Consider the following 24,053-nt stretch of genomic DNA (forward strand, 5'->3'; position numbering starts at 1 on the left):
TACTGCCCATTTCTCATCCTTAAACAAAACTTTAGGTTTGATCGCTGGTGTGAGTCAGCAGAACACGACGGTTGCTACATCTAGTGCTGTGTTGTTGGTGAAAAGGTCATCTGCGAGTGCCTTAAGCAATTGAAGCCTTATGCGGCTCTGATGACATCTCCTACGCAATTCTAAAAGCTTAGGGCTGTAGCTTTGGCCCAGTATACCGAGGTAATCGCACAGACCTTCTGCGTCTTGTCAAGCCCCTTCACGGTATCCTTAAACTGCGCCGAAATCCTCAGTTTCATGATATCTTGTATTTCGGGCAAGATCACCAGAGAACACACATCTTTCCATGTTCCTGCCTGTCATCACCAACACTCAAGCGTTCACAGAACAGATTCGTCCTGATAATCATTTATTTTTATGATCTTGATATTTTTCAAGTTCGCTGTCATTATTGTTTTCCGAGCTTTATGTTGTGCCTTTGTTTCATATATAATTCAACTGTCGTTCTCCTGCTTTTTGTTTTGCATTCACCTTGCGCCTTGTTGTATGTACTCTCTTCTTTGCAAGATTGTTCTTCTTCTTCATGTTTTACTTATATTCCTGTGCCGTTGTTTCTTATATTTTTTAATGAATGCGTACGTCAGCACTTAGACCTCATAGTTGTATTTGAACAAGATAAATAATTGATTGATTGATTGAGTATTACGAAATACTTGAAGGATGTAAAGTTTCAGATAAGGAGTCTATCGAACTTAGGAAAGTTTTTGAAAAAAGCCTAGTGTTTCCGCAACGAAGTGTTAAACAGATATATATGCAGAAGCGACTACATGACAAATTTCTTAACTTTAGTATAAGTAAACACGCACTTTCTCAAATAGTACGTTTCCACACATTGCACCGAAGTACTAGAGCCATAAAAAGGTGAGAAAAATATTTGAACAATATTAAATTTCGCTAATCATGTTTATAAATCAGTATATGACTTCATACGGCCTTTTACGAAGTAAACTACATCCCCTTGTAGCGAGCTTTGAAGCTAGCCCCATTTTCGGACAAGGCTCTCAAACTTGCGGTAAAAATGCACCGTTTTTCCAAGTCGTTTTGAATGAAAACTGCTTTTTGTACTATGATGCTCGAAAATAACTGCAGTACCATTGTGTTTTGTCACGCATTTTATGCACATAAATGTGTAATATGGTACTATATGGTATGTGTTTCAAGTACATTGCCTTGTGAAGTCACCGGTCAAAGTTTCTAAATTGCAACATGTGGTATCAACAAATTACTTTAAGAGTTAGTTAGCAAAGGTATGATGATTTGTCGATATTGTATTTATCTTTGTCGTCCAAATAATCTCTACCTGTTAGAGTGGCCCCGCTCAGCAAGTAGTTTTTTACTACATGCCACAAACGTTTCTGAAAAATTCAGTGAACACTAACTAAAAGAATTTATAATGTATGGATTAGAATGAATTTTTGTAGTTGAACGTAACGTCTCTAAAGCCCCAAAAATACATTTTAGAAAGGCTCTTCATAAAACCAGGCATAAGAGTATTAGACAATGCCAGTCTACACCAAGCAATCTGTGTATGCGTGGTGACATATTGGTTTTGCCATGTTAAATGAAGGTCCGTGATACTGTGAACGTGAGCTCACTGGTTAGAAACAATGATAGCCTGATTTATTGTTTCTGAGACTTCTTTGAATATTGTTGACGACGATATGTTGTTGGACTTATTGCCACTTGTTTAAGGAGTCTAAGGACACAATGCAGTGTTACGAAACAACCCCTGAGAATGACACATTCGTACGCATGTCAGAGGCGCTACCAACTACTGCTTTATTCGAAATGGCGCAGGTTACTGGAAATATAGTTTACCGAATGCAGAGATTCGACAAACCTAACAGGCACAATGCAACAGGTTTTCATCAAAATCAGCAACATCATTTGAAAGATTTCATGGAATCCAAAAAGTCATGCTGTGCTTCGCAATTGGGACATGCAGGGCGTTTCCTTTGAGTGTACAATTTTTTATCGGAAGTTTCTGAGCGTAGGGAACGTGACCTTTTAGCTGAGCGCATTATAGGATAGGCGTATATACTTTGTACACAATAACGTCTTTCAAAAAACCACTTAGGAAATATTCCCTATCAACTTTCCTATTGGAGCCTCGAGGACAGTTTTTATACAAGCACCATTAGCTAAGTGCGTGATGGTTTAAACATCTATTCGCGCTCTGTTTTCATAGCAGAGAAGCGTCTTTACCTGCTGACGTCAGTAGCAAAGTTTGCAAGACGTTTCCGAATAATTGTAGATCAGGTGCTGGCCCAACCTGAAATTAAATGCCTGCACTGGATTGCATCCCATATGCTTACGTTTTGAATCGAAGCACAGTTGTCACGGTCTCAAACCGTGCTATTGGAACCTTTTGTTTTTTATTTTCTCTGACCGCATACTGAGGAGTGAACGTTTAGTGTACGATTCTGGGCTACATAAGTAACTGTAGTGTGTTAATGATCTTTGAACTGATAATTGGGGGCATGGCTCATCATCCAAGTAGTAGATATTGTGCGAAAAGTTTGTGTAACGTATACATAGCTATGGCTTTCTAGACCATGACTAAGAGGAATAATTAAGAAGACGACACTTCATTTCTGTTGAAAAATGAGCTCTTTTATTCAGTCTGTAGTAAATGAGATTACTCTGTTTATTCGCCCATTTTCTCTCGTTGCAAAATTTGTTGAAATAATTTATTGTCTAGGAAATTGCAGAAAGTATCTGGAAGAAGAGAGAAAAACGCATGTGGTAAGAACTCGTGCGTATAAATTCGAAAGAGGAAGGGGCATGTAGTAGGCTTTTTTTCTAAACATGCCGACCATAATAACCTGAATTAAAAATATCGGTTACAATGTTTCATTAGTTGAACTGGGTTTTACAATGGTCTTAAAATTTCACAGAGATTCCATGGCTTAAGATTTCGGAGACTCCTCAAAACCGAATAAAAGCATTTAATTTTGGCAAGGTCATAATATTAAAAGGAGGGTACGTATACAGTTGTGTATGGAACACCCACTCACATTTAGCTTCTGTGGGATGGCCAGGAACGGTCCCATTGGGTTGTTATTGCCTTGCGGGTGATTGGCTGGAAAGTAAGCAAAGAAGTCAAAGGCGTTGTTTCGCCTTAGGGAAAAATATTGTTGAGCTTGTTTTTAGGTTAGCCTGAGAACAAGCTTTTTTTTTCATTTTTTCGCAACATGACCAAAAAGAAAATATAAGAAACATCAAGGATTGAAGGAAAAATGCGGATGCGGTATTCGAGAGAACGTTGCTGGCCTCTATGAGGAACCTGAATTCCGTCAGAGCCTAGCTATATGAATAAAAATCAAATGTTCTTTATATTGCATGGGGCAGACAGAGGCCGCATTTAGCCCTCGAGTTCCGACTTGTATGATAACTGGAAAGAAGCTTTATGTGTCTGTTTATGGTACCAAATATTGAAAAACTCTTATTACTTCGATTGATTTCGCCAGGATATTTTTGAATGTAAAACCTTAAACGCAGCTGAGGTCTCAAGTAAGCTACTTCTTGCTGGGCTTTGCTCGTTAGGATACCTCTAGGTGAAGTTTATACAAACAGATGTCCCATATTTTTACATGAATATATGTTGCAGTGAAAAGAGTAAGCAGGACGATTAATATTTATCAGCGATGACACATATAGTAGCAGCAATATTCGCGACGGCTTTGATCATCCGAGTAGCACGCAGCCGTAAGTGATCTTCCTCTTCTCCACCTGTCGTGCATACCTCACATCTTGCTGAGGGGTAAGCACAAAATGCAAATGAGAGTGTCACAATATCTTTCGGGAGTATCTACGAACCTAATGTTTAATCATACTATGAGATTGGGTAAAATGATTCCGAATACATAGATTTGAAAACGTAACGTTAAATCGCAAGTGAATGTTTCGTGGTAAATTAACCACAGCACTTATAGACGTAAGCCTTCAACTCAATAAAAATGGAATGTGCAGAAGCATCGCAGTATTACATGCGCGTGCGCAGAAGGGAACAAGGAGACAGGCGAAGCTATTGTGTTGCTTAAAGCTACCCAATACTAGCGAACTTACACGCATGAAGTGAAACTGGCGTTTTGTGAAACTGGCTTTACTATGTGTGTCAGTTGAGGCGAATATGCTTGAACTCAAGCATGTTGCGAAGCTACGGGTGCTGCATGACGCAACATGTAATAAAAATTTTTTTGTAAGCCCTCCATTACACGAGTAATTTGATTGCGTAGAATTGTCGAAGTGCATTGATTCACATTATACGTCTGGTTTGTAAGGATTAAGAAATTGCGCTATATCAACTTTGTAAAATTTGTGCTCAGTATTTTGTCATTGTTACGTGTGATGAAAGAACAGTACGTTTATTTTGGCGGAGCTTTACAACTTGCTTGTGTAGCTTGTGAGCGTTAAGTAGCTGGTGTTTCGGTAAAAGATAATGTTATGAAAATTCATGTGACTTTGGTGAGATCATTCTCAGTTTTTACAGGATGCAGCATACTGCAGTACCCAAGTATGACGAACTAAGTAAATAGTCCGAAAAGAGAAATTCACGTCTCACTTTTTCTGGGCACACAATGTGTTCCTCACTGTCACACACCAAAACAAACGCCTATAAAGGCGTCGGGAGAATGTCAAATCACATATCAAATAAAAGAATTCTATGCATCAGCGTGCTGCTTACCGAAAAATTTGATTGATCAAAAGGAATTTGCGACTTTCATGGTAAAATTCTTACCTGGCGCTGCTAGCACTGCCGGGTGCACTAGCTCTTCCAGCTGCAAGGCTACTACTTCCAGCGCCCTGGCCAGCGGAAGAACCGGCAGAAGACGAAGAGGCTCCAAAACCTCTGGAAGCGTGAGGGCCCCAGGAGAAACCCAGGCCAGGGTAGCCATAACCATAGCCACCGAGGCCGCCCCAGTAGCCGTTATCGCCGAAGTAGTCTCCGGGAAGACCGTAGAAGTATCCGCCGAGAGGAACGCCAGCCGAGCCAAAACCGTAGCCATCACCGAAGCCAAAGCCGTAGGGACCGTGTCCGTAATATACTGGGTCATACGTTGGCCATACGTTGTAGCTACCAGGGTACCATGCTCCAAGGACGACACTGCTGGGTAGGAAGCCTCCGGCTGGTGCTCCAGGTCGGCCAACTGAGGGTGCAGCGCTAGGACCAGCAGATACAGGGCGACCAACGGGTGAAGCGCCGGCTCCGGCGGGGGATACTCCGCTCGGGCCAGAGAAGGCACCGGGGAAACTGGGAAATACGCCAGCACTGCCGGGTCCTGCGGGTCCACCGAAACCCTGAAAGCCAGAACTTGGGCGGCCAACTTGTGGGCCAGCGCCGGCAGATCCAACGGGTGCGAAAGGTCCGGCAAGTCCGCCAAGTCCGACAGGTCCGCCAAATGCGCCAGGTCCGCCAAATCCGCCAGGTCCACTAGCTCCGCTCATTCCACCAGGACTGCTAAATCCGGACGCTCCGGGAAGTCTGCCACTAAGTCTTCCTGATGTTAACGGAGCACCGTTGGCGCTGGGAGAGTCGGTCTTCACGCGTGGCCCAGCATACGCCAGGGAGGCTGCAGTTGAGGTAAAATAGATTTGCAGCCCAATTATGGTGATTTTTCACACATGTACTGCAGCTATACGCGCAGACACCGGCAGCTGATCATAGCGATTTTGGAAAAAAAGAGTGCTCCCTAAATGTGGGGAGCATTCTTTTTAAAGCAGTCTTCTAAATTTTAAATGTGGCCATACAGCCACATTTAAAAAGCAGCGCACCAGAAAAGCTTAAGCATACCCTTTTTTGCTGTACGTTATTTCTTTCTTTTTGCGTTTATTCCGCGAAAAATCATTGTTCAGTACTAGGTATTATCCATCTTATTCTGTGCAAGGCTTTCTGGGCATCGGATGTTTATTATATATGCTATTAAAGTGCTGACTCGATGTATTGAATATGTGATTTGCTTCCTACATAACATGAAAAAGCTATAGATGTATCTGCTCGCATGCACCTACAGGACCCGCTTCATGGACGCTTTAGATCCTGAGCAAATAATTTTGTGCAGTGAAAAGTGGGTTTGACAGATCTAGCTGTTGCGGGCAGCTCAATAGAGCCTGATGTATATGATTAAAATGAATGTACAGTAGGCTTAAATAAAAAGCTTAACATTTCACTTGCTGTATACAAAAGAAATCTTGCAAGTAGGGCCGAAAAGCTCAGATACAAGAGGTATATCAAAGCGATGAAGTGCCGGCTATCATTACCACCGGCGCTAAAATTAATAAAAGGAGTGTGACCACGCACTTGTTTTGGTCATCTATTTAAGGCAATTGCACTCAACTGCGCAGAATGTAGAATCTAAAGCATTCCTGCACAAGTGGTAGGTCTGCATTTCTGACGAAGAGGATCATGATCACCCGCCAGCTGAATTGCCAACGCTGCACCAATAGGACTGACGGCGATGTTAGGAGACAGCGCACTGCCCTATGGTGCAGCTGTATTACCCGTTTTAATAAATCTCGCTGTGATCGGTGGAGGTGCGGTGTAAGAAACTTTATTGCCAGCAGGTGAACAAGATGGAGCGAAGGGAAACAATAGCTAGGGGCACCCGAGGAGCTCCTCGAAGCAGTGCCTTTTCAAGCGACAACACCTTTTGAGAGCGCTCTTTAGGGATCGTTAGAGATCATCGGGAAAGTTTCCAAATCGGTGATGGAAGTTCATGGTCTCCGCACTTGCCATCGTAGCTGCATAAGCAACACTGCGATAATACCAGCTTCAATCTTTAAGATCTGAATTTTCTAAATAACAGCTGAAATATTCCGGAAACCTCAGTTCAGGCATTTAACACTGAACGTTGCAAAAAGAAATAAAGAAAAAAAGAAGAAATAAAAAACCATTTTTCAATGTCCGTTGGAACCATTCATATTCAGAATATCTTTGTCCGTATTTATTGCGTAACGTATATTGCATGTATAATACTTGCTACCAGTAGCAATCTATCCATCCATATATATATATATATATATATATATATATATATATGGCTCTCAACAATGTTACTTCGCATGAAACTCAGTGCTGCTATTACGTCTTCGGGGGCTGGTGTGTAGAAAACGTTACATCGGAGAACTCATATTTCGGGCTATGCTGAACGGGCACACTTTCCTAGCAAAATGGTCTGGTTTGCTTCAGCATTTGCAAGTTGGGAATCCATTCTCGTCAGGTACTTTCTTTGCACTTAGAGCAGCCCGATAAAGGGGGACTAAAGTCAAAAGATAGGTTCACCAAATTGGTGTTCGGCTCTTTGGTAAATGCTAACAGCTGTAGTTTAGCCTGCGCTAAACGAGAGACTGTAATGGCCACATGGAAGCCTTACTTTGCGCGGCTTACTGAACAATAGCCCTGAAGGTTTGAGCCTGGAATTAATTGAAAACGAAGTACGAAGTTTCCGCGCACAAAAACGGTTTAAATTCTCAACAGTACCACCGAATCCTTGACATGGCAGCGACGTCATTAGCATGGGGCTAATGTGGGATATTCAAAAATTGGAATTCAGCCTATATTTATTCGGCGAAAATTCATCAAACCTTTCCTGAAACAAAAGCGCGTAGGACATATAAGAAATTATGGAGGAATATAAACTGCAGCTTACATTAGGTCTTTGTCTTCGATGCTTTAGTTTCAAAAATACCAACTTCAAACAAATAAAAAAAATTTGCAGCTTCTCACCAGCAGACAAGAGTGCGATGGCAACGAAGGTCTTCATGACGGCTGTTTCCTGCGGTGGCTCTGGTTAGACGACCTGCAGAAGTGCGAATTTCGGACTACAGCACTGCTTATTATATAGTTATCAGGCAACAATGGGGACTTGGGAGTACAATGCCTTGCTAAGGCATATTTTTCTTTTTCTTAATAGAGCTGATCATAGTATTAAAGAAAAATAAACCCCATTTATTTTTCGCGCTGCAGCGTTATGCTGGCTCTCGGGGTGACGTAGAGGACACGTACATGCGGTAGATGTTCCAGCTTCCTGCGTTTCCCTTTTTTATTTTTCTTCTCTCGCTAGCACGAACATGGTGATGCCGATGTGCTCTACTGTTAGGAACACAATGTAAAGCGACCACACCATACGCCATATTGCTATTGTTAGTGATCGGTGACGCAAAAGTCACGTTAAAGCCCGTCTCCCAGCGTCGCTGCACAATAGTTTCTGCGCGATTCCAGCTTGCTCTACGCATGATTTGCACAAATAGAAATAAAAGGCATTCTCCTTATTCATCTTAAGTGTTCTATATCCAGTTTCACCTTGCGGCCGTCTCAGTTACCATTTCCGCGTTATTTGCGAATTGAAATATATGTTCATCTGCGGTACTGCCCTAAAGACAAGCTTTTTCGCCAAGCTTACGCGCTCGATCTACATGCGCAGCTATTGCTCTTTCTTCCCAGGCCACGTCAGCAACGTTCACGTGGACTGTAATATGGGGCGAAACTGTAAGAGCCACCGCGATAGGTTAGTCTAAGCTTTTCTTTTTTAGGTGCACGTTAAAGACCCTCAGGTGGTCGAAATTTCCGTAGTCCCTCACTACAGCGTGCCTTACAATTAAAATGCAGTTTCGGTACGTAAAACCCCATAATTTTATTTCTTACTTATTGACGAGTATCTCATGATGGCATCCCGGCTGCCATTATCCAATATTAAGGCAGTATTATTGTACCTGTCTGTCTACAATCTTGCTTAACTGCCTGAATAATTGCACTTTTTAGTGTGCCAGGAAGCCCGCTTGCTCTTATCCTCTATATATATCTGGAGCCAAAACGGATGTCAGAAACTACTGGCCTATTCCTCTTCTCTTTGTCATTTATAAGATTTTCGAATTAGTTATTCAAACTGTATTGTTCAGAGTAAAAATGTTCTTGTTCCAAGTCAGCATGGATTTTTTTTCTCGCCGCTCAATGACCGCCAACCTTGTCAGCTTTCTAATGCAGGTTTCCAAGCTCGTCACGCAAAGGGGGCAAGTTGATGTTGCGTACTGCGCCCTCAGCAAGACCTTCGACGAAGTAAATCATACCCTACTGCCCGAGAAGCTTGTACATTACGTTGATGAAGCTATTCTATCTTCTCTACGCAGCTACCTTGTTGAAAAGTTTTGCTTCGTGAGTGGCAATGATCAATAAACTTTTTTCTATACGTTGTCTGGTAGTGTGCCACATGGTTGCCTGTTAGATCTAGCTCTATTTTCAATTTTCATTAATGGCATTGGCTCAGGAATCTAGAAGTCTTCATTTTTTTCTTGATGTTGACATCAAAATATTTAAAACGATACAAGGTATGGGGTATGGGTATGGGTTCTGCCGCGATCAGCAGTCCAACCTGTCCTCCTTCTCTGAATCGTGCCAATTAAACCAACTGACGCTAAATTCACCTAAAACGACATTTTTTTCCGAATTCGCGAGAAACTTTAACATCCCCTTCCGTTATTCTGTGTATCCTGGAGTATTTACCTGAATGGCTGAAAAATGTGTATTTTTTGATAGTACATTGTGCATATGCAGCGACACGTAAACGCGTAGCACCACGACGCCTGCGCACTGTGAGATCCTTCGGCAAAATTGAAATAAATTTCTGTGCCGCTCTTTCGTTGCTCGAACATTTCATATCTATATGTCTTCCAATAATTTAATATGCCTCAATGGTGTGGAAATCCAGGAAAAACTCGGGGAAGGCGGGAGTTGAAAATTAAAGACGATGAACGCCACCTATATATAGTGGGGCGATGACAGCATATGTCGCCTTGAAGAAGACAAGTCCACTTGTCGAAACATTGTCTCCTGCTTCAACTTGTTCTCGTTTTGCTCATCGTCAATGGTGTGGAATGGCATAAGCAGTTCAGGTACCACATAATAGCTCTTAGGCGCCCGTTCCTGCGGGAAGCGTCGGAGTCGACGTAACCCAGTGAAGTATCTCATCGACAGATGGAAGAGCGAACGCGGAGTACAGCGGAGGATGGAAGACGCGAGGAGGAAAGTGGAGGAGGAGGGTATCATGAAAGCGTGAGAAGGAAATCGTAGTGCCGCGATGATGCCGACGAGATAGCGCCAGAATAGCGCGCGTCGTCTGGAAGGTCTGCCGGCGGCGGCTGCTGTGAATCGCGCCCATGCGTCACACACGCGCTGCCTCTCGGTTTCTCCAGATTAGCGAGGCATTCGTGCCACAGTTCGCTCCGCTTGAAACGAGCCACACGAGAAAGATTGGCCGCGCCAGTCAATATACCGCGAAATGATGATGAAAATGTTTTATTTTAAGAAAAAAAAGGAGAGGGGAGTTAGGAGAAGGGTGATCGGATTCCTATTCCGGAATTCCGTTGGGTAAGGCCGCCGCCCTAGCTCTTTCCACGAGGGCTCGCTGGTCCTTGAAGGTTGAGCTGGAGAGGGCTGCCTTCCATCCTTGCCACGTTGGCTATTTTATAGTTGGCCCATACCATATGGTACAAATCTGCTTTCTGCCCGCAGAATTTACACTCGGCCGAAAAAGATTGTGGCCCAATAGCATGTAGCTTCACTGGGTTATTAAATGACAGGGTTTGTAACCATCGTAAATGGCATTCTTCTGATATGTCTAATCCCTTAGCTGGGCCCGGGTATTTTCGTCTCGATAAGCGCAAGTGTTGTAATACGTCTGCATAAGTTATTAACGGCACTGGGAAGTCCGAGTCTTCGGGGAGGGAGGAGGATGAACCGCGGGAGAGAAATGCTCGGGCGGCAGCGTGTGCACGCTCGTTTCCCTCTACACCCTCGTGACCTGGCACCCAAATCAGCTCTTTGCGCGAAGCGAAGTCCCCAGATTGTTTGAGGATCCTGCAAGCTAGCGGTGCAATTCGGCCCCGCGTGTAATTTATATATGCAGTTTGCGAGTCTGTAAGGATGTATTCTGAACTAGGATGCGAAGCCGCCATGGCGATCGCCGCCTCTTCCAATTCTGCAGTTTCCCCGTGCCGAACAGAAAGTCCATTGACCGTCTGCCCTTGATGCACCACCGATATTGTGGAGACTCCTCCCACCGGACCCGCAGCATTCACGAAGAAGGCCCCCTCTAATTTAGAATAGATCTGGTCCATCTTCTTGGCTCTTGCCCTCCTCCTTGCTTGATGATGTTCTGGGTGCATGTTTTTAGGAAGGGGCAGTGTCGCGAATTTGCCCCTCCACTCTTTCAGAATGTCTTGTTTTGTTGCCGTATAGTAAGGACAGCTGATATTTAGGTCCTCTAGTACCTTGCGTCCTGTTTTCGTTCCTGCAAATCTGGCATATTGACTTGATAGGTGGGCCTCAATTATCTCATCTGTTGTATTGTGCACCCCCAACTGCAATAAGCGCTCTGTAGATGTTTTGACCGGCAGTCCTAGTGCCTTCTTGTATGCTGTTCTGATCATGACATCGAAATGTTTTAAATCGCACCTCCTCTTTCGAAGGTACGGAGCTACGTACACAATTCTGCTGAGTATAAAGGCTTTGACCAACCGAAGAGTGTCGTTCTGCATCATCCCTCTCGTTTTATTGGTGGTACGTGTGATCATCCGCATTACTTGTTCGCATGATGTACGGAGTTGAGTAATCATTGCTGCGTTGACACCCTTGTTGTTAACCAGTAATCCCAGGATACGCACTGTCTCCACTTCAGGGATCGCAGCATCGTGCACCCTAATTTTGACCGGGGCTTCATCTTCTCGTCTGTGCATGATTAGAAGTGCCGATTTTTCCGGCGAGCAGCGCAGTCCGCACTCCTCGGCACATTTTTGGACTGTCGAAGCAGCCTCTTGGAGCGCCTCTTCCATCTGCCCCAGACTGCCCTTCGTCACCCAGACCGTGATGTCATCTGCATAGAGAGCGTGTCGAATTCCTTCTGTGCGATCGAGTTGCTCAGGCAAATGAAAGCACATATCGAGCTGCGCTCAAATGTCACATTCTGGAGTATCGTAATCGTTGCTCAACTTTTTTCTTCTATTCTCTTTCCGAAACCTTTGGTTGTAGCTGCTTTACATTTGTACTTATTCTTTTATTTTTGTGCATGCACTTAGGTTTTACTATTGTTCCTGGGCACAAAATTTAATTATGCATTGATTGATGTTACTGTTTTTTATTATATATGTAGTGGCATACTGATTGCTGTTGACAGTTCGCTGAGATGTGAGAGGCGCAAGGACACGTAAAGTGTACCGGAGTTGATTTCGCTTGAAGTCAGTGCTGCGCACTGTGAAAACACTTTAATCGGAACTTTCTTTGTACCACCAAATATTTCTCCCGCCTTGTTTGATGATGTCATGCCTTTTATTGAAAGTGTCTCTCATAGCAAGCACAGAGTAATCCTTCTTGGTGATATTAGGATACCTGGAATTGATTGGAACACGCTTAGGTATTCACATTGGAGTCACTACACAGAGAACAAATGTAGCTTGTTGCTAGACTTTCTGTCCTGCTGTTCGCTTCTGCAACCTGATTTTATCACCAATCCCTGTGGCAACATCTTAGACCTTTGGCTCTCGAATGCTCAAGTTATAGATGTGCCTTGTTTTGACATTTCCCTTGTGGTTACTATAAGTTTCAAAGGTGACTAAAGATAAATGCTCTATGTCATCCCTGAGGTAGAGCTTTTCCAGCGGCATTAAAAATGAATCCTTTGTTTTGCTGTCAAGCCTGGTGATTATGTTGGTCTATATGATTTCTTGTCCGCCCCTGATTAGTCCCTGGTTACAGACAAAACCAATGTTGATGACCAAGTAGATCAATTTGCGAACCTTGTTTTGAGCACTAGGCGCAAAGAAATTCCCCAGTACAGTCCTAAACTGTCTAAACATCGCCACTCGCTCTGCTCTGAACTTATATGCCCTAAAGTATAAATATCGTGTGCCCGGTAAATCCAGAAGTCCTGTGCCTAACGATTGAAGAGAGTAATTCCGCTTTTTTCGAAGTCTTGGTCAATGCGGGAAATAAGCGGGATAACGATTTAGACACTTCATTCTTAGAAAAGAACGACACCGACTGGCCGGCGTAATTGTGAAAGTATATCCGTAAGTGCTCTAGTAAGCGTGGAGAGTGTTTTCGCATGCTTGACTTTAGATGAGTGAAATGTCCACAGTCTTGTACTGTTTTACTGCCCATTTCTCATCCTTAAACAAAGCTTTAGGTGTGATCGCTGGTGTCAGTGAGCAGAACACGACGGTTGCTACATCTAGCGCTGTGTTGTTGGTGAATATGTCATCTGCGAATGCCCTAAGCAATTAAAGCCTTATGCGGCCCTGATGTCATCTTCTCCGCAATACTAAATGCTTACGGCTGTACTTTTGGCCCAGTATCAACACCTATATTTGATAACTCTCTGAATACTTCCACTTTCCCTCACATGTGGAAAACTGCTCGTCTTTCTTCTGTATTTAAGACTAGATGTAAAGGGGATGTCTCAAATTATCGTCAGATTTCTCTGTGCCACGTCTAAGATTTTTGAGATTGCTCGACTTAAGATATTGCCTTTTACTGTAAAGAACTCATTGATTCTGAATCAGCACGGACTTCTCACCCGCCGTTCCGCTGTCACATTGTTCACGAGTTTTATGACACAGATTTCCGGGCCTGTATTTCAAACGGGACAAGTTCAAATAATTTATTGTGACCTCAGCAATGCTTCTGACGTAGTGAGCCATTCACTGTTTCTGCTCAAGCTTACGGACTTGGTGTTCACTCGTCGATTGTAAATCTCTTGCGCAGTCATCTTGTTGATAAATCGTGTTATGTTAACGTCAACGACCAAACGTTCTCTTTTTAATTCGCAAATAGCGACGTCTCTCGAGGATCAGTATTATGACGACTTCTTTTTAAAGATTTTATTAATCATCTTTCCCCTATTTATAATTCTTTATTTCTTCTGTATGCTGCTAACATTAAGATTTTTGAGGAACTTCATAATGCTTGCGACTATCGTATCCTGGAGTCTGACCTGTTTCTTTCTCCTAAATGATGCAAATTTAAAAAGCTCACCATGTATGCTGCTAAGACCAAAGTCATGACTTTCACCCGCAAAACCGCAAGCATTTCTGCATGATCAGGTGTACTTTTTGATACAACGCTACACTTTCCAGCTCACACTGAAAGCGTTAAAATGTGTGGTATGCGGTCTCTTGGCTCTGTTTGAGGACTATCGAGAGAACTTAGTTCTCTTACACCTTCCTCTAAATTGTGCACAACAATCTGTCTTCCTCAATTTAAATACGCGCCGATCGTCTGGAATGGCGTTTCTAGATCGACAAGTGTGGTTAAAGATTGTGTTTAGAAAAAATTTCTAAGCATATATCATCACCACTCTCCTAACACGTACACAGGACCTTGTTCTAACAGCGTTAGATTATTCCATTGCCTTTCCTTCACTGCCGAGATAATCGCGCAGACCTTCTGCTTCTTGTCAAGCTCCTTCACCGTATCCTTAAACTGCGCCGAAATCCTCAGTTTCATAATGTTCTGTATTTCGGGCAAGATCACCAGAGATCATATATCTTTCTATGTTCCTGCCTGTCATCACCAACACTCAAGCATCCACAGAATAGAGTAGTCCTGATAATCGTTTATTTTTATGATCTTGATATTTTTCATAATTCGCTATCATTATTGTTTTCCGAGCTTTGTGTTGGGTCCTTGTTTCACATATTGTTCAACTGTTGTTCTCCTGCTTTTGTTTTGTATTCACCTTGCGCCTTGTTGTATGCACTCACTTCTTTTCAAGACTGTTCTTCTTATTCATGCTTTCACTTATATTCCTCTGCCGTTACTCTTTCTATATTTTAATGATTGTGTACGTGAGCACTTAGACCGCATGGTTGTTTCTGAGAAAGATAAATAATTGATTGATTGATTGAGTATTACGAAACACTTGAAGGATGTGAAGTTTCACATTAAGAGTCTATCGAAGTAAGGAAAGTTTTTGAGAAGCCTAGCTATTCGGCGACGAAGTATTAAACAGATATATATGCAGAAGTGACTGCATGACAAATTTATTAACTTTGGTATAATAAAAAAACACTTTCTGCAAATAGCACATCTCTACACATTGCACGGAAGTACTAGAAGACGTGAAAAAGTCAAAAACAATATTTGACTAAAATAAAATTTCGCTAATAATGTTTTAACTGAGTATAGGACTTCATACGACCTTTTACGAAGTAAACTACATCCACTTGTAGCGAGCTTTGAAGCTAGCCCCATTATTCGAATAAGGCTGTAAAAATTGCGGTAAAAATGCACTGATTTTCCAAGTGCTTTTGAATGAAAACTCCTCTTTGTGCAGTGATGCTCGAAGGTAACTGCAGTGCCATTGTGTTTTGTCACGCATTTTGTGGACATAAATGTCTAATATGGCACTATCATCAGCATGTGTTTCAAATGCTTTGCCTTGCGAATTCACCGGTCAGGGTTTGTGAATTGCTAGATCAGAAGTGAACAAATTCGTTTAAAGCTAATTAGCACCGGTATGGTAATTTGTCGATATTGTATTTATCTTTCTCGTCCAAATAATCTCTACCTGTTAGAGTAGTCCCGATAAGCGAGTAGTTTTATGCTACATGCCACACACGTTTCTGAAAAATTCAGTTCAGACTAAATAAAACTATTTGTAATGTATGAAATAGAATGAATTTTTTATAGTTGAACGTCTATAAAGCCCAAAAAATTCTATTTTACAAAGGCTCTTCATAAAAACAGGCATAAGAGTATTAGACAACGCCAGTCTACACCAAGCAATCTGTGTATGCGTGGTGACAGATCGGTTTTGCTGTGTTAAATGAAGGTCCGTAATACTGTGAACGAGAGCTCACTGATTAGAAACAAGAACTAGCCTGCTTTATTGTTTCTGAAACTTCTTTAAATATTGTAGACGGGGATATGTTGTCAGACTAATTGCCATTTGTTCAAGGAGTCTAAGGACATAATGCAGCGTTACGAAACAACCTCCGAGAAGGACACATATATACGCATGTCAGAGGCGCTACTACCGACTACTTTATTCGATATGCCACAGGTTTCTGGAAATATAGTTTACCAAACTCAGAGATTCGACAAAACTGACAGGCACAAGGCATAAGGTATTCATCAAAACCAGCAAAATTATTTGAAATATTGCAAGGAATCAAAGTGAATACAAGCTATGCTTCGCAACTGGGAAATGCAGGGCGTGTCTTTAGCCGGTACATTTTTTATAGGAAGTTTATGAGCGTTGGGAACGTGACGTCTTACCTGAGGACATTCTAGGTGAGGCGGACATGTTTTGTGTCGAAGAACATGTGTTTCAAAAGACTAATTAAGAAACATTCGCTATCAACTTTGCTACTGGAGCCTTGAGTACAATATTTATTCAACCACCATCGACTAGCTACGTGATTGTTTAAACATCTCTTCGCGCTCTGTTTTGATAGCAGAGAAGCGTCTTTATCTGCTGACATCAGCAGCAAAGTATGCAAGTCATTTCCGAAGAATTGTAGATCAGGTGCTTGCGCAACCTGAAATTAAATGCCTGCATTTGATTTCATGCCATATGCTTACGTTTTGAATCTAAGCACCGATGCCACGGTCTCAAACTACAACTGGAATAACTTTTTTTATTTCTTCTTACCGCATACTGAGGAGTGGTGCTTTATTGTACAATTATGGCCTACATAAGTAGCTGTAGTGTGTTAATGATCTTTGAACTGATCATTGGGGGCATGGCTCATCATCCCAAGTACGTAGTATATATTGCGCGAAAAGTTTGTGTAGCATGTACAATGGTATGGCTGTCTAGAGCGTGACTAACAGGAATAGTTAGGAAGACGACACTTCATTTCTGTTCAAAGATTGGCTCTTTTATTCAGTCTGTAGTAGATGAAGTTGTCCTGTTTAATTGCCTATTTTTTCGCATTGGAAAATTTGTTGAAATAACTTATTGTCCAGGAAACCGCAGAAAGTATCTGGAAGCAGAGAGAAAAACCCTTGTGGTTAGAACTCGTGCATATAACTTCGAAAAAGGAAGCGAAATGTAATATATTTTTTATCGTAAGCATGTCGACAATAATTTCCTGAATTAAAAAAAAACATGGTTACAATGTTTCATTAGCTGAACTGGGTTGCACAAAGTACTTAAAATTTTACAGAGATTTTATGGCTTAAGATTTCGGAGACTCCTCAAAACGGAGTGAAAGCATTTAGTTTTGGCAAGGTAATAATATTAAAAGGAGGGTACGAGTACAGTTGCGCATGAAACATCCACTCACACTTACCTTTTATGGGATGGCCAGGAATGGTCCTATTAGTTTGTTATTGCCTTGCGGGTACTTGGCTAGAAAGTAAGCAAAGAAGTCGAAGGTGTTAGTTGGCCTTGAGAAAAAATATTGCTGCCCATATTTTTAGGTTGGCGTAAGAACGAGCAATTTTTTTATTTCCTTGCAACATGACCAAAAATAAAATTTAAAAAGCATCAAGAAGTGAAGAAACAAATGCGGATGCGGTATTCGAGAGACGGTTACCGGCCGCTATAAGGTACCTGAATTCCGTCCAAGCCTGGCTATATGAATGGAAATCAAATGTTCTTTTTAGTTCGCGCGCCGACAGAGGTCGCATTTAGCCCTTGGGTTCCAACTTGTTTGATTATTGCAAAGAAGCTTTACGTCTTTGTTTATGGTACGAAAGATTGAAAAACACTTATTCCTTCAAATAATTTCGCCAGAGTATTTTAGAGTCTACAACGCGAAACACAAGTGGGGCTTGAAGTAAGCTAGTCTTTGCTGCGCTTTGCTCGTTAGGGCGGAAAGCAAATAATTAAATGCAACGTCGAAATACTCACATGTGAAATTTCTACAAAGAGATGTCCGATATTTTTGCATGAATATATGTTGCAGTGAAAGTAGTAAGAAAGACGATTAATATTTATCTGCGATAACACATATAGTAGCAGCAGTATTCGCGACGGCCTTGATCATTCGAGTAGCAAGCAGCCGAACGTAATCTTCCTCTTCTCCACCTGTCCTGCATACCTCACATCTTGCTGAGGCGTAAGCACAAAATGCAGATAAGAATGTCACAATATCTTTCGGGACTAGCTAAGAGCCTAATGTTTAAGTATGCCACGAGATTGGGGAAAATGATTCAGAATACATTAACTTGAAAACGTTATTTTAAATCGCGAGTGAATGTCTCGTGGTAAAGGAACCACAGTGCTAATAGGTGGAAGCCTGCAACTCAATAGAAATGGCATGTGCAGAAGCTTTGCAGTATCACATGCATGGGTGCGGAAGGAAAGTGGAGACAGGAGAAGCTATTGGTGTTGCTTACAAGCTACCCAACCTTTCCGAACTTACACGCATGAATTGAAACTGGTGTTTTGTAAAGTTGGGCTTACTATTTGTGTCAGTTGAGTCGAATATGAACTCAAACATGTTGCGAGGCTGCGGTCGCTGTATTGCACAAGATGTAATACAATTATTTTTTTTGTAAGGCGTTCGTTATACAAGTAGTTTGATTTCGCAAAATACTCGAAATGCATTTATTCCCATTACCCGTCTAAACGCAGAGTAAGGAATTATGAGTAGGGCTACGTCACCCTTGTGAAATTGGTGCTCAGTATTCTGTCATTGTCACGTGTGATTGAAGAGTGGTAAGTTTATTTCGACAGAGCGTTAGAACTTGCGTAGCTGGTGTTTAGGTAGAACGTAATGTTAGGAAATATTTATGTTGCTTTAGTGAAATCATGCTCATCTTTTACAGGCCGCCGCATTATGCGGTACCCATTTATCACCAACTAAGTCAATAGTATAAAAAGGGAAATTCACATCTCACTTCTGTTGCGCACAGAATATGTTTCTCACTTCCAGGCACCAAAACGCACGCCTATTACCACGTCAGGAGAATGTCAAATCAGATATTCAATAAAATAACTCTCGGAGTAAAGCTACTGCTTACTGAAATGCTTGAGTGATAAACAGGGGTTTACAGCTTTCGTGGGAAAATTCTTACCTGGTGCTACGGGCAGCTTGACTGGCTCCTGCAGCTACACGGTTGCTTCCTGATGTGCCCTGGCTAGAGGCAGAACCAGCAGAAGACGGAGAGGATCCAAAGCCTCCAAAACTCTGAGGGCCCCAGGAGAAACCGTGGCCAGGGTATCCGTAACTATAGCCACCGAGGCCGCCCCAGTAGCCGTTATCGCCGAAGAAGTCTCCAGGAGCACCGTAGAAGTATCCGCCAAGAGGAACGCCAGCTAAGCCAAAACCGTAGCCATCACCCAAGCCGGGTCCGTAATATGCTGGACCATACACCGGCCATACACTGTAGCTACCAGGGTACCATGCCCAAGGGACGACTCCACCGTGCACGAGGCCTCGGGCTGGTGCACTAGGTCGGCCACCTGAGGGTGCAGCGCTCGGACCAGCAGCGCTCGGACCAGCGGGGGAAACGCCGGCATCAGCGGGGAATCCTCCTGCGGATACGCTTGGCCCACCGAAAACGGCAAAGCTTGGGACACCACCTTGTGGGCCAGCTCGGGAAGGTGCAGAAGGTCCGCTAACTCCGCCAAAGCCTGCAGCTCCGCCAAATCCTGGTCCGCCAAAGCCTGGTCCGCCAAATCCTGCAGGTCCGCCAAATCCGACAGGTCCAGCAGATGGACCAGATCCCCCAAATCCGGCAGGTCCAGCAGATGCGCCAGGTCCACCAAATCTACCAGGTGCAGCAGATGCGCCAGGTCCGAAACTGCTGGCGGCCCTGCTGGGTCCTGACGCGAGGGCGCCGCCACCCACGTCAGTCTTCACGGCAGCACGTGGCGCAGCATACGCTAGTGAGGCTGCAATTAAGGTAAAACCATAGATTTACAGTCCTGTTATGGTGGTCATCCACAGATGATCTGCAATTACATGCACAGACGCCAGCAGGTGATCATAGCAATTTCGGAAAAAGAGTGCTCCCTAGGAAGTCATACAGCCAAGATTTAAAAGGCAGCAGCAAGGGAAAGGTTTCAGCCTACCCTTTTTGCTCTACGTTATTTCTTTTTTTGCTTTTATTATGGGCAAAATCATTGCTCATTATTAGAGTCGATGAGCAAAACGAGATCAAGGTTAAGGCGGAAGCCAACGTTTCCACACGTGGACTTGTCTTCTTCAAGGCCATTCATCGAAACGTTGGCTCCTGCTTTTACCTTGTTGTCGTTTTTCTCATCGTCTTGAATTTCCACCTCCTGCCTTCCCCATGTTGTCCCGGTTCAGTATTAGGTACTATTCCCGTTATTCTGTTCAAGAGCTTTCTGGCTATTGGATGTTTGTTATTTGTGCTATTAAAGTGCTGATTGCATGTACGGAATATATTATTTGCGTGCTATATAATATGAAAAAGCTGTGACTGCTTTAGCTCCTTAGAAAAGATTTTTTGAGCAAAGCGCCATGGCTACAGTGAAAAGCTGGTTTTATGAATCTAGGCGCTTCGGGCAGCTGAATAGAGCCTGATGTAAAGACTAAGGCGAATGTACACAAGCTTAATTAAAAACATTAACATTTCACTCACTATACACAAAAGAAATCTTGCAGGTAAAGCTGAAGAACTCAGGTAGAGGAACCATAGCAAAGCGATAAACCGCCGCCTGTCAGTGGCACGGCGCTAAAATTATCAATATAACAAGTGTAAGTAGACACTTATTTTGGACATCTAATTAATGTAATTGAATTCAACTGTACATAATGTAGAATCTGAATCGCCCCTGTAGAAGTGGTAGGTTTCCAAATGTGAACACCAGCGGAATCGCCAACGCTACACCAAAGGGACTGACGCCGATGTTAGGAGACAGCGCGCTTCCCTAAGATTCCGCTCTATAGTCCGTTTTAATAAATATTCCAATTATTGGTGAAGGTACGGGGCAAGTAATCTTGTGGCCAGCAGGTGACTAATATGGAGTGAAGGGAAATAATAGCTACGGGCATCCGAGGAGCCCGTCGAAGCAGCGCCTTTTGAAGCGACAACGTCTTTCGAAGGCGCTCGTTAGCGAACGGTAGAGAATATCGGGAACGTTTCTGAATCGTTGATTTTCTTAAAGTTCATGGTCTCCACTCTTGCGATCATAGCTGCATAAGCGGTACTCTGCGATCATCGTGGCTTTAATCTTTGAGGACTAAATTTTCTATAAAAAAAAAGCAGCTGCAATATTCCAGAATATTCAGTTCAGGGATTTATTACTGAAGGTAGCAAAAAAAGGACAATAAAAATTAAATTAAGAAAGAAACCAGAAAAAAGGAAAGCCCACTGTTTGATGACTGTTGAAAGTATTCGCATCAAGAATATTATTGCTTATGAATGCTCACATTTTATGCCTCCGTTTCCTTCCTAACCTATATGGTATCTTATAATACGGCCTACCTGTGGCAGCCTATCCATCCATATAAATAATAAAAAAACAATATGGCCCTCAGCAGAGTTGCTTCATCTGAAGCTGAGTGCTGATATTACGTGTTCGGGGGGGAGGGGTGTAGAAAACGTTACATCAGATAACACGTGCGTTGGGCTATGCTGAGTGGTTACACTTTCCAAGCAAAAAGACCTGGCTTGTTTCAGCATTTACAAGTTGTGAATCCATTCTCCTGACACTATTTTCTTTGCATTCCGAGCAGCCCAATAGGGAGGGACTAACGTCAAAATAAAGGCTCACCAAATTGGTGCTCTGCACTTTGTTAAATGCTAGCAGCCTATAAGGAATTACCAAAGTGCAATATGCCAATCTTGCTCCACCTAATATTCCTGTTTACACAACCCTAGTTTAGCTTGAGCTAGAGGAGAGATAGTATAGGCCGCACGTAAGCCTAACTTTGAGCGGCTTGCTGAACAAAAGTTCACCTTGTCTGAGCCTGGAATTAGTTGAAAACGAAGTACTGGTGGGGACGCCACCGTCCAATTCACACACTAGCTTCTGCTCGAGGATATATATATATATATATATATATATATATATATATATATATATATATATATATATATATATATATATATATATATATATATATATATGTCCGGGTCCCTCGGTGAACCCCCTTTCTTCTCGTTTATTACATAACGAGGGTCTCGAATCCGGCAACATTGATGCCTTCAGGTAGCATATGTGGGTTTATTGACCAGTTGCCTTCACCCGAAACGATCACGTTCTCGTGACGCCTGCGGCAAAAAAGACGTTCCTCGTCCGCCGCCAAGGTCTGTGAGTGGGGGCGCTGGCTAACACTCCCAGGGTTCTACTAGTACACATAAATACCCAAGAAAGTGGATGGGGAAACGCCGCCGCGGTAGCTCAATTGGTAGAGCATCGCACGCGACATGCGAAGGTTGTGGGTTCGGTTCCCACCTGCGGCAAGTTGTTTTTTCATCCACTTTAATTTCCATTAGTTTATCGTTTCTTTATTTCATTTATTAAGCACATGCAATTTCCCCTATGTTGTGTCAGTGTTTGTTGGCTTCTCATTATATGACTAATATATATATATATATATATATATATATATATATATATATATATATATATATGAATGTATATATATATGTAATGAAGAAGCAGAGCACAAGGACAAGGCAGCCCGATCGCCAGTGCTTAGCACGAGCGTGAGCCGTTCCGGCAACCAGCTGTTCCTGCACTGCGTGACCTTCCTTCTCGATTACGAACAGACGCTACCAACTGAACTGTTCAAACACTCCATTACAATTACCCCCGGGGTAAGTACAATAAGTACAATATATATATATATATATATATATATATATATATATATATATATATATATATATATATATATATATATATATATATATATATATATATATATACATTGCATTCGCAGTCCATCACCGAGTCAACCTCGCGCCATTTTAACTTTCGCTGCACAAGAACGGTTCGAATCCTCGACAGTACCGTGGAATTTTTGACATCGCCGTGACGTCGTTAGCTTTGCGACTAATACGGGATACTCAAAAATTGCAGTTTAGCCTACATGTTATTCTGCAAAAATTCCTCAAACCTTGTCCCAAGACAAAAGGGTGCAGGCCATTTAAGAAATTGCATTTAAGAAACTGCAGCCTACATTATGATCTGTGTCTTTTAAACTGTAATTTCTAGACTGCCGATTTCAAGCAAATAAAAACAATTGCAGCTTCTCACCAGCAGACAAGAGCGCGATGGCAACGAAGGTCTTCATGACGGCTGTTCCCTGCGGTGGCTCTGGTTAGACGTCCTGCAGAAGTGCGAATTTCGGACTGCAACACTGCTTATTATATAGTTATCAGGCAACAATGGGGGCTTGGGAATACAATGACTTGCCAAGGCATACTTTTATTTTTCTTAATATAGTTGATAACTCTATTAAAAAGAAAATAAACCCCATTTATTTTGCGCGCTGCAGTGTCATGCTGGCCCTCGGGGTAACATAGAGGACATGCACATGCGGTAGATGTTCCAGCTTCCTTCGTTTCTTTCTCTTATTTTTCTTCTCTCGATAGCACGAGCGTGGTGAAACCGATGTGCTCTACCGTTAGGAACACAATGTAAAGCGACTACACAATACGCCATATTGCTATTGTTAGTCATCGGTGACACAAAAGTCAGGTTAAGGCACGTCTCCCAGTGTCACGGCACCATAGTTTTTGCCCGATTCCCGCTTGCGCTGCGCATGAATTGCACGAAAAGAAATAAAATGCGTTCTCTTTATTCATCTTAGTGTTCTATAGCCAGTTTGACCGTGCGGCTACCTCAGCTACCATTTTCGCGTGAATTGCGAATTGAAATATATTTTCATGTTTGGTCCTGCCCTAAAAACAAATTTTCTCGGCTAGCTTACGGGCCCCATCTACATGTGCCGCTCTTGCTCTTTTTTCCCAGTAAACGTCAGCAACGTTTACGAGGACTGTAATATGGGACAAAACAATGAGAGTCACCGCGATAGGTTAGTTCAGGCTTTTTCTGTTCATTGTTCTCCCTAGTTAAGAATTT

The 24,053-nt window shown here is 42.6% G+C and overlaps 2 protein-coding genes across 2 annotated transcripts; both read right to left on the reverse strand.

Moving 5' to 3' along the window:
- Positions 1-2,639: 2,639 nt before the first annotated feature.
- Positions 2,640-7,915, reverse strand: LOC135917266 (spidroin-1-like). Its single transcript, XM_065450814.2, has 4 exons — positions 7,775-7,915; positions 4,790-5,621; positions 3,066-3,130; positions 2,640-2,766 (listed from the first exon to the last, which is right to left on the reverse strand). The coding sequence occupies exons 1-3, from the start codon at positions 7,809-7,811 to the stop codon at positions 3,109-3,111; spliced, it is 891 nt and encodes a 296-aa protein (XP_065306886.1). The 5' UTR covers positions 7,812-7,915; the 3' UTR covers positions 2,640-2,766; positions 3,066-3,108.
- Positions 7,916-16,898: 8,983 nt separating this feature from the next.
- LOC135917264 (uncharacterized) lies at positions 16,899-23,361 on the reverse strand. Its single transcript, XM_065450812.1, has 4 exons — positions 23,226-23,361; positions 19,067-19,886; positions 17,335-17,393; positions 16,899-17,025 (listed from the first exon to the last, which is right to left on the reverse strand). Exons 1-3 carry the CDS (start codon positions 23,260-23,262, stop codon positions 17,372-17,374), a joined length of 879 nt encoding a protein of 292 aa, XP_065306884.1. The 5' UTR covers positions 23,263-23,361; the 3' UTR covers positions 16,899-17,025; positions 17,335-17,371.
- Positions 23,362-24,053: the final 692 nt, after the last annotated feature.

This window comes from Dermacentor albipictus, chromosome 5 (assembly GCF_038994185.2).
Source record: "Dermacentor albipictus isolate Rhodes 1998 colony chromosome 5, USDA_Dalb.pri_finalv2, whole genome shotgun sequence".
Taxonomy (NCBI): domain Eukaryota; kingdom Metazoa; phylum Arthropoda; class Arachnida; order Ixodida; family Ixodidae; genus Dermacentor; species Dermacentor albipictus.

What these genes read in the sequence shown, in the direction of transcription:
- LOC135917266 (XM_065450814.2), bottom strand. Translation starts at nt 7,811, where the DNA reads ATGAAGACCTTCGTTGCCATCGCACTCTTGTCTGCTG. An exon ending in CATCGCACTCTTGTCTGCTG is followed by an intron (nt 5,622 to 7,774) that starts GTGAGAAGCTGC and finishes CCTCAACTGCAG; the next exon opens with CCTCCCTGGCGTATGCTGGG. An exon ending in GGCAGTGCTAGCAGCGCCAG is followed by an intron (nt 3,131 to 4,789) that starts GTAAGAATTTTA and finishes CTTACTTTCCAG; the next exon opens with CCAATCACCCGCAAGGCAAT.
- LOC135917264 (XM_065450812.1), bottom strand. Translation starts at nt 23,262, where the DNA reads ATGAAGACCTTCGTTGCCATCGCGCTCTTGTCTGCTG. An exon ending in CATCGCGCTCTTGTCTGCTG is followed by an intron (nt 19,887 to 23,225) that starts GTGAGAAGCTGC and finishes CCTTAATTGCAG; the next exon opens with CCTCACTAGCGTATGCTGCG. An exon ending in CAAGCTGCCCGTAGCACCAG is followed by an intron (nt 17,394 to 19,066) that starts GTAAGAATTTTC and finishes CTTACTTTCTAG; the next exon opens with CCAAGTACCCGCAAGGCAAT.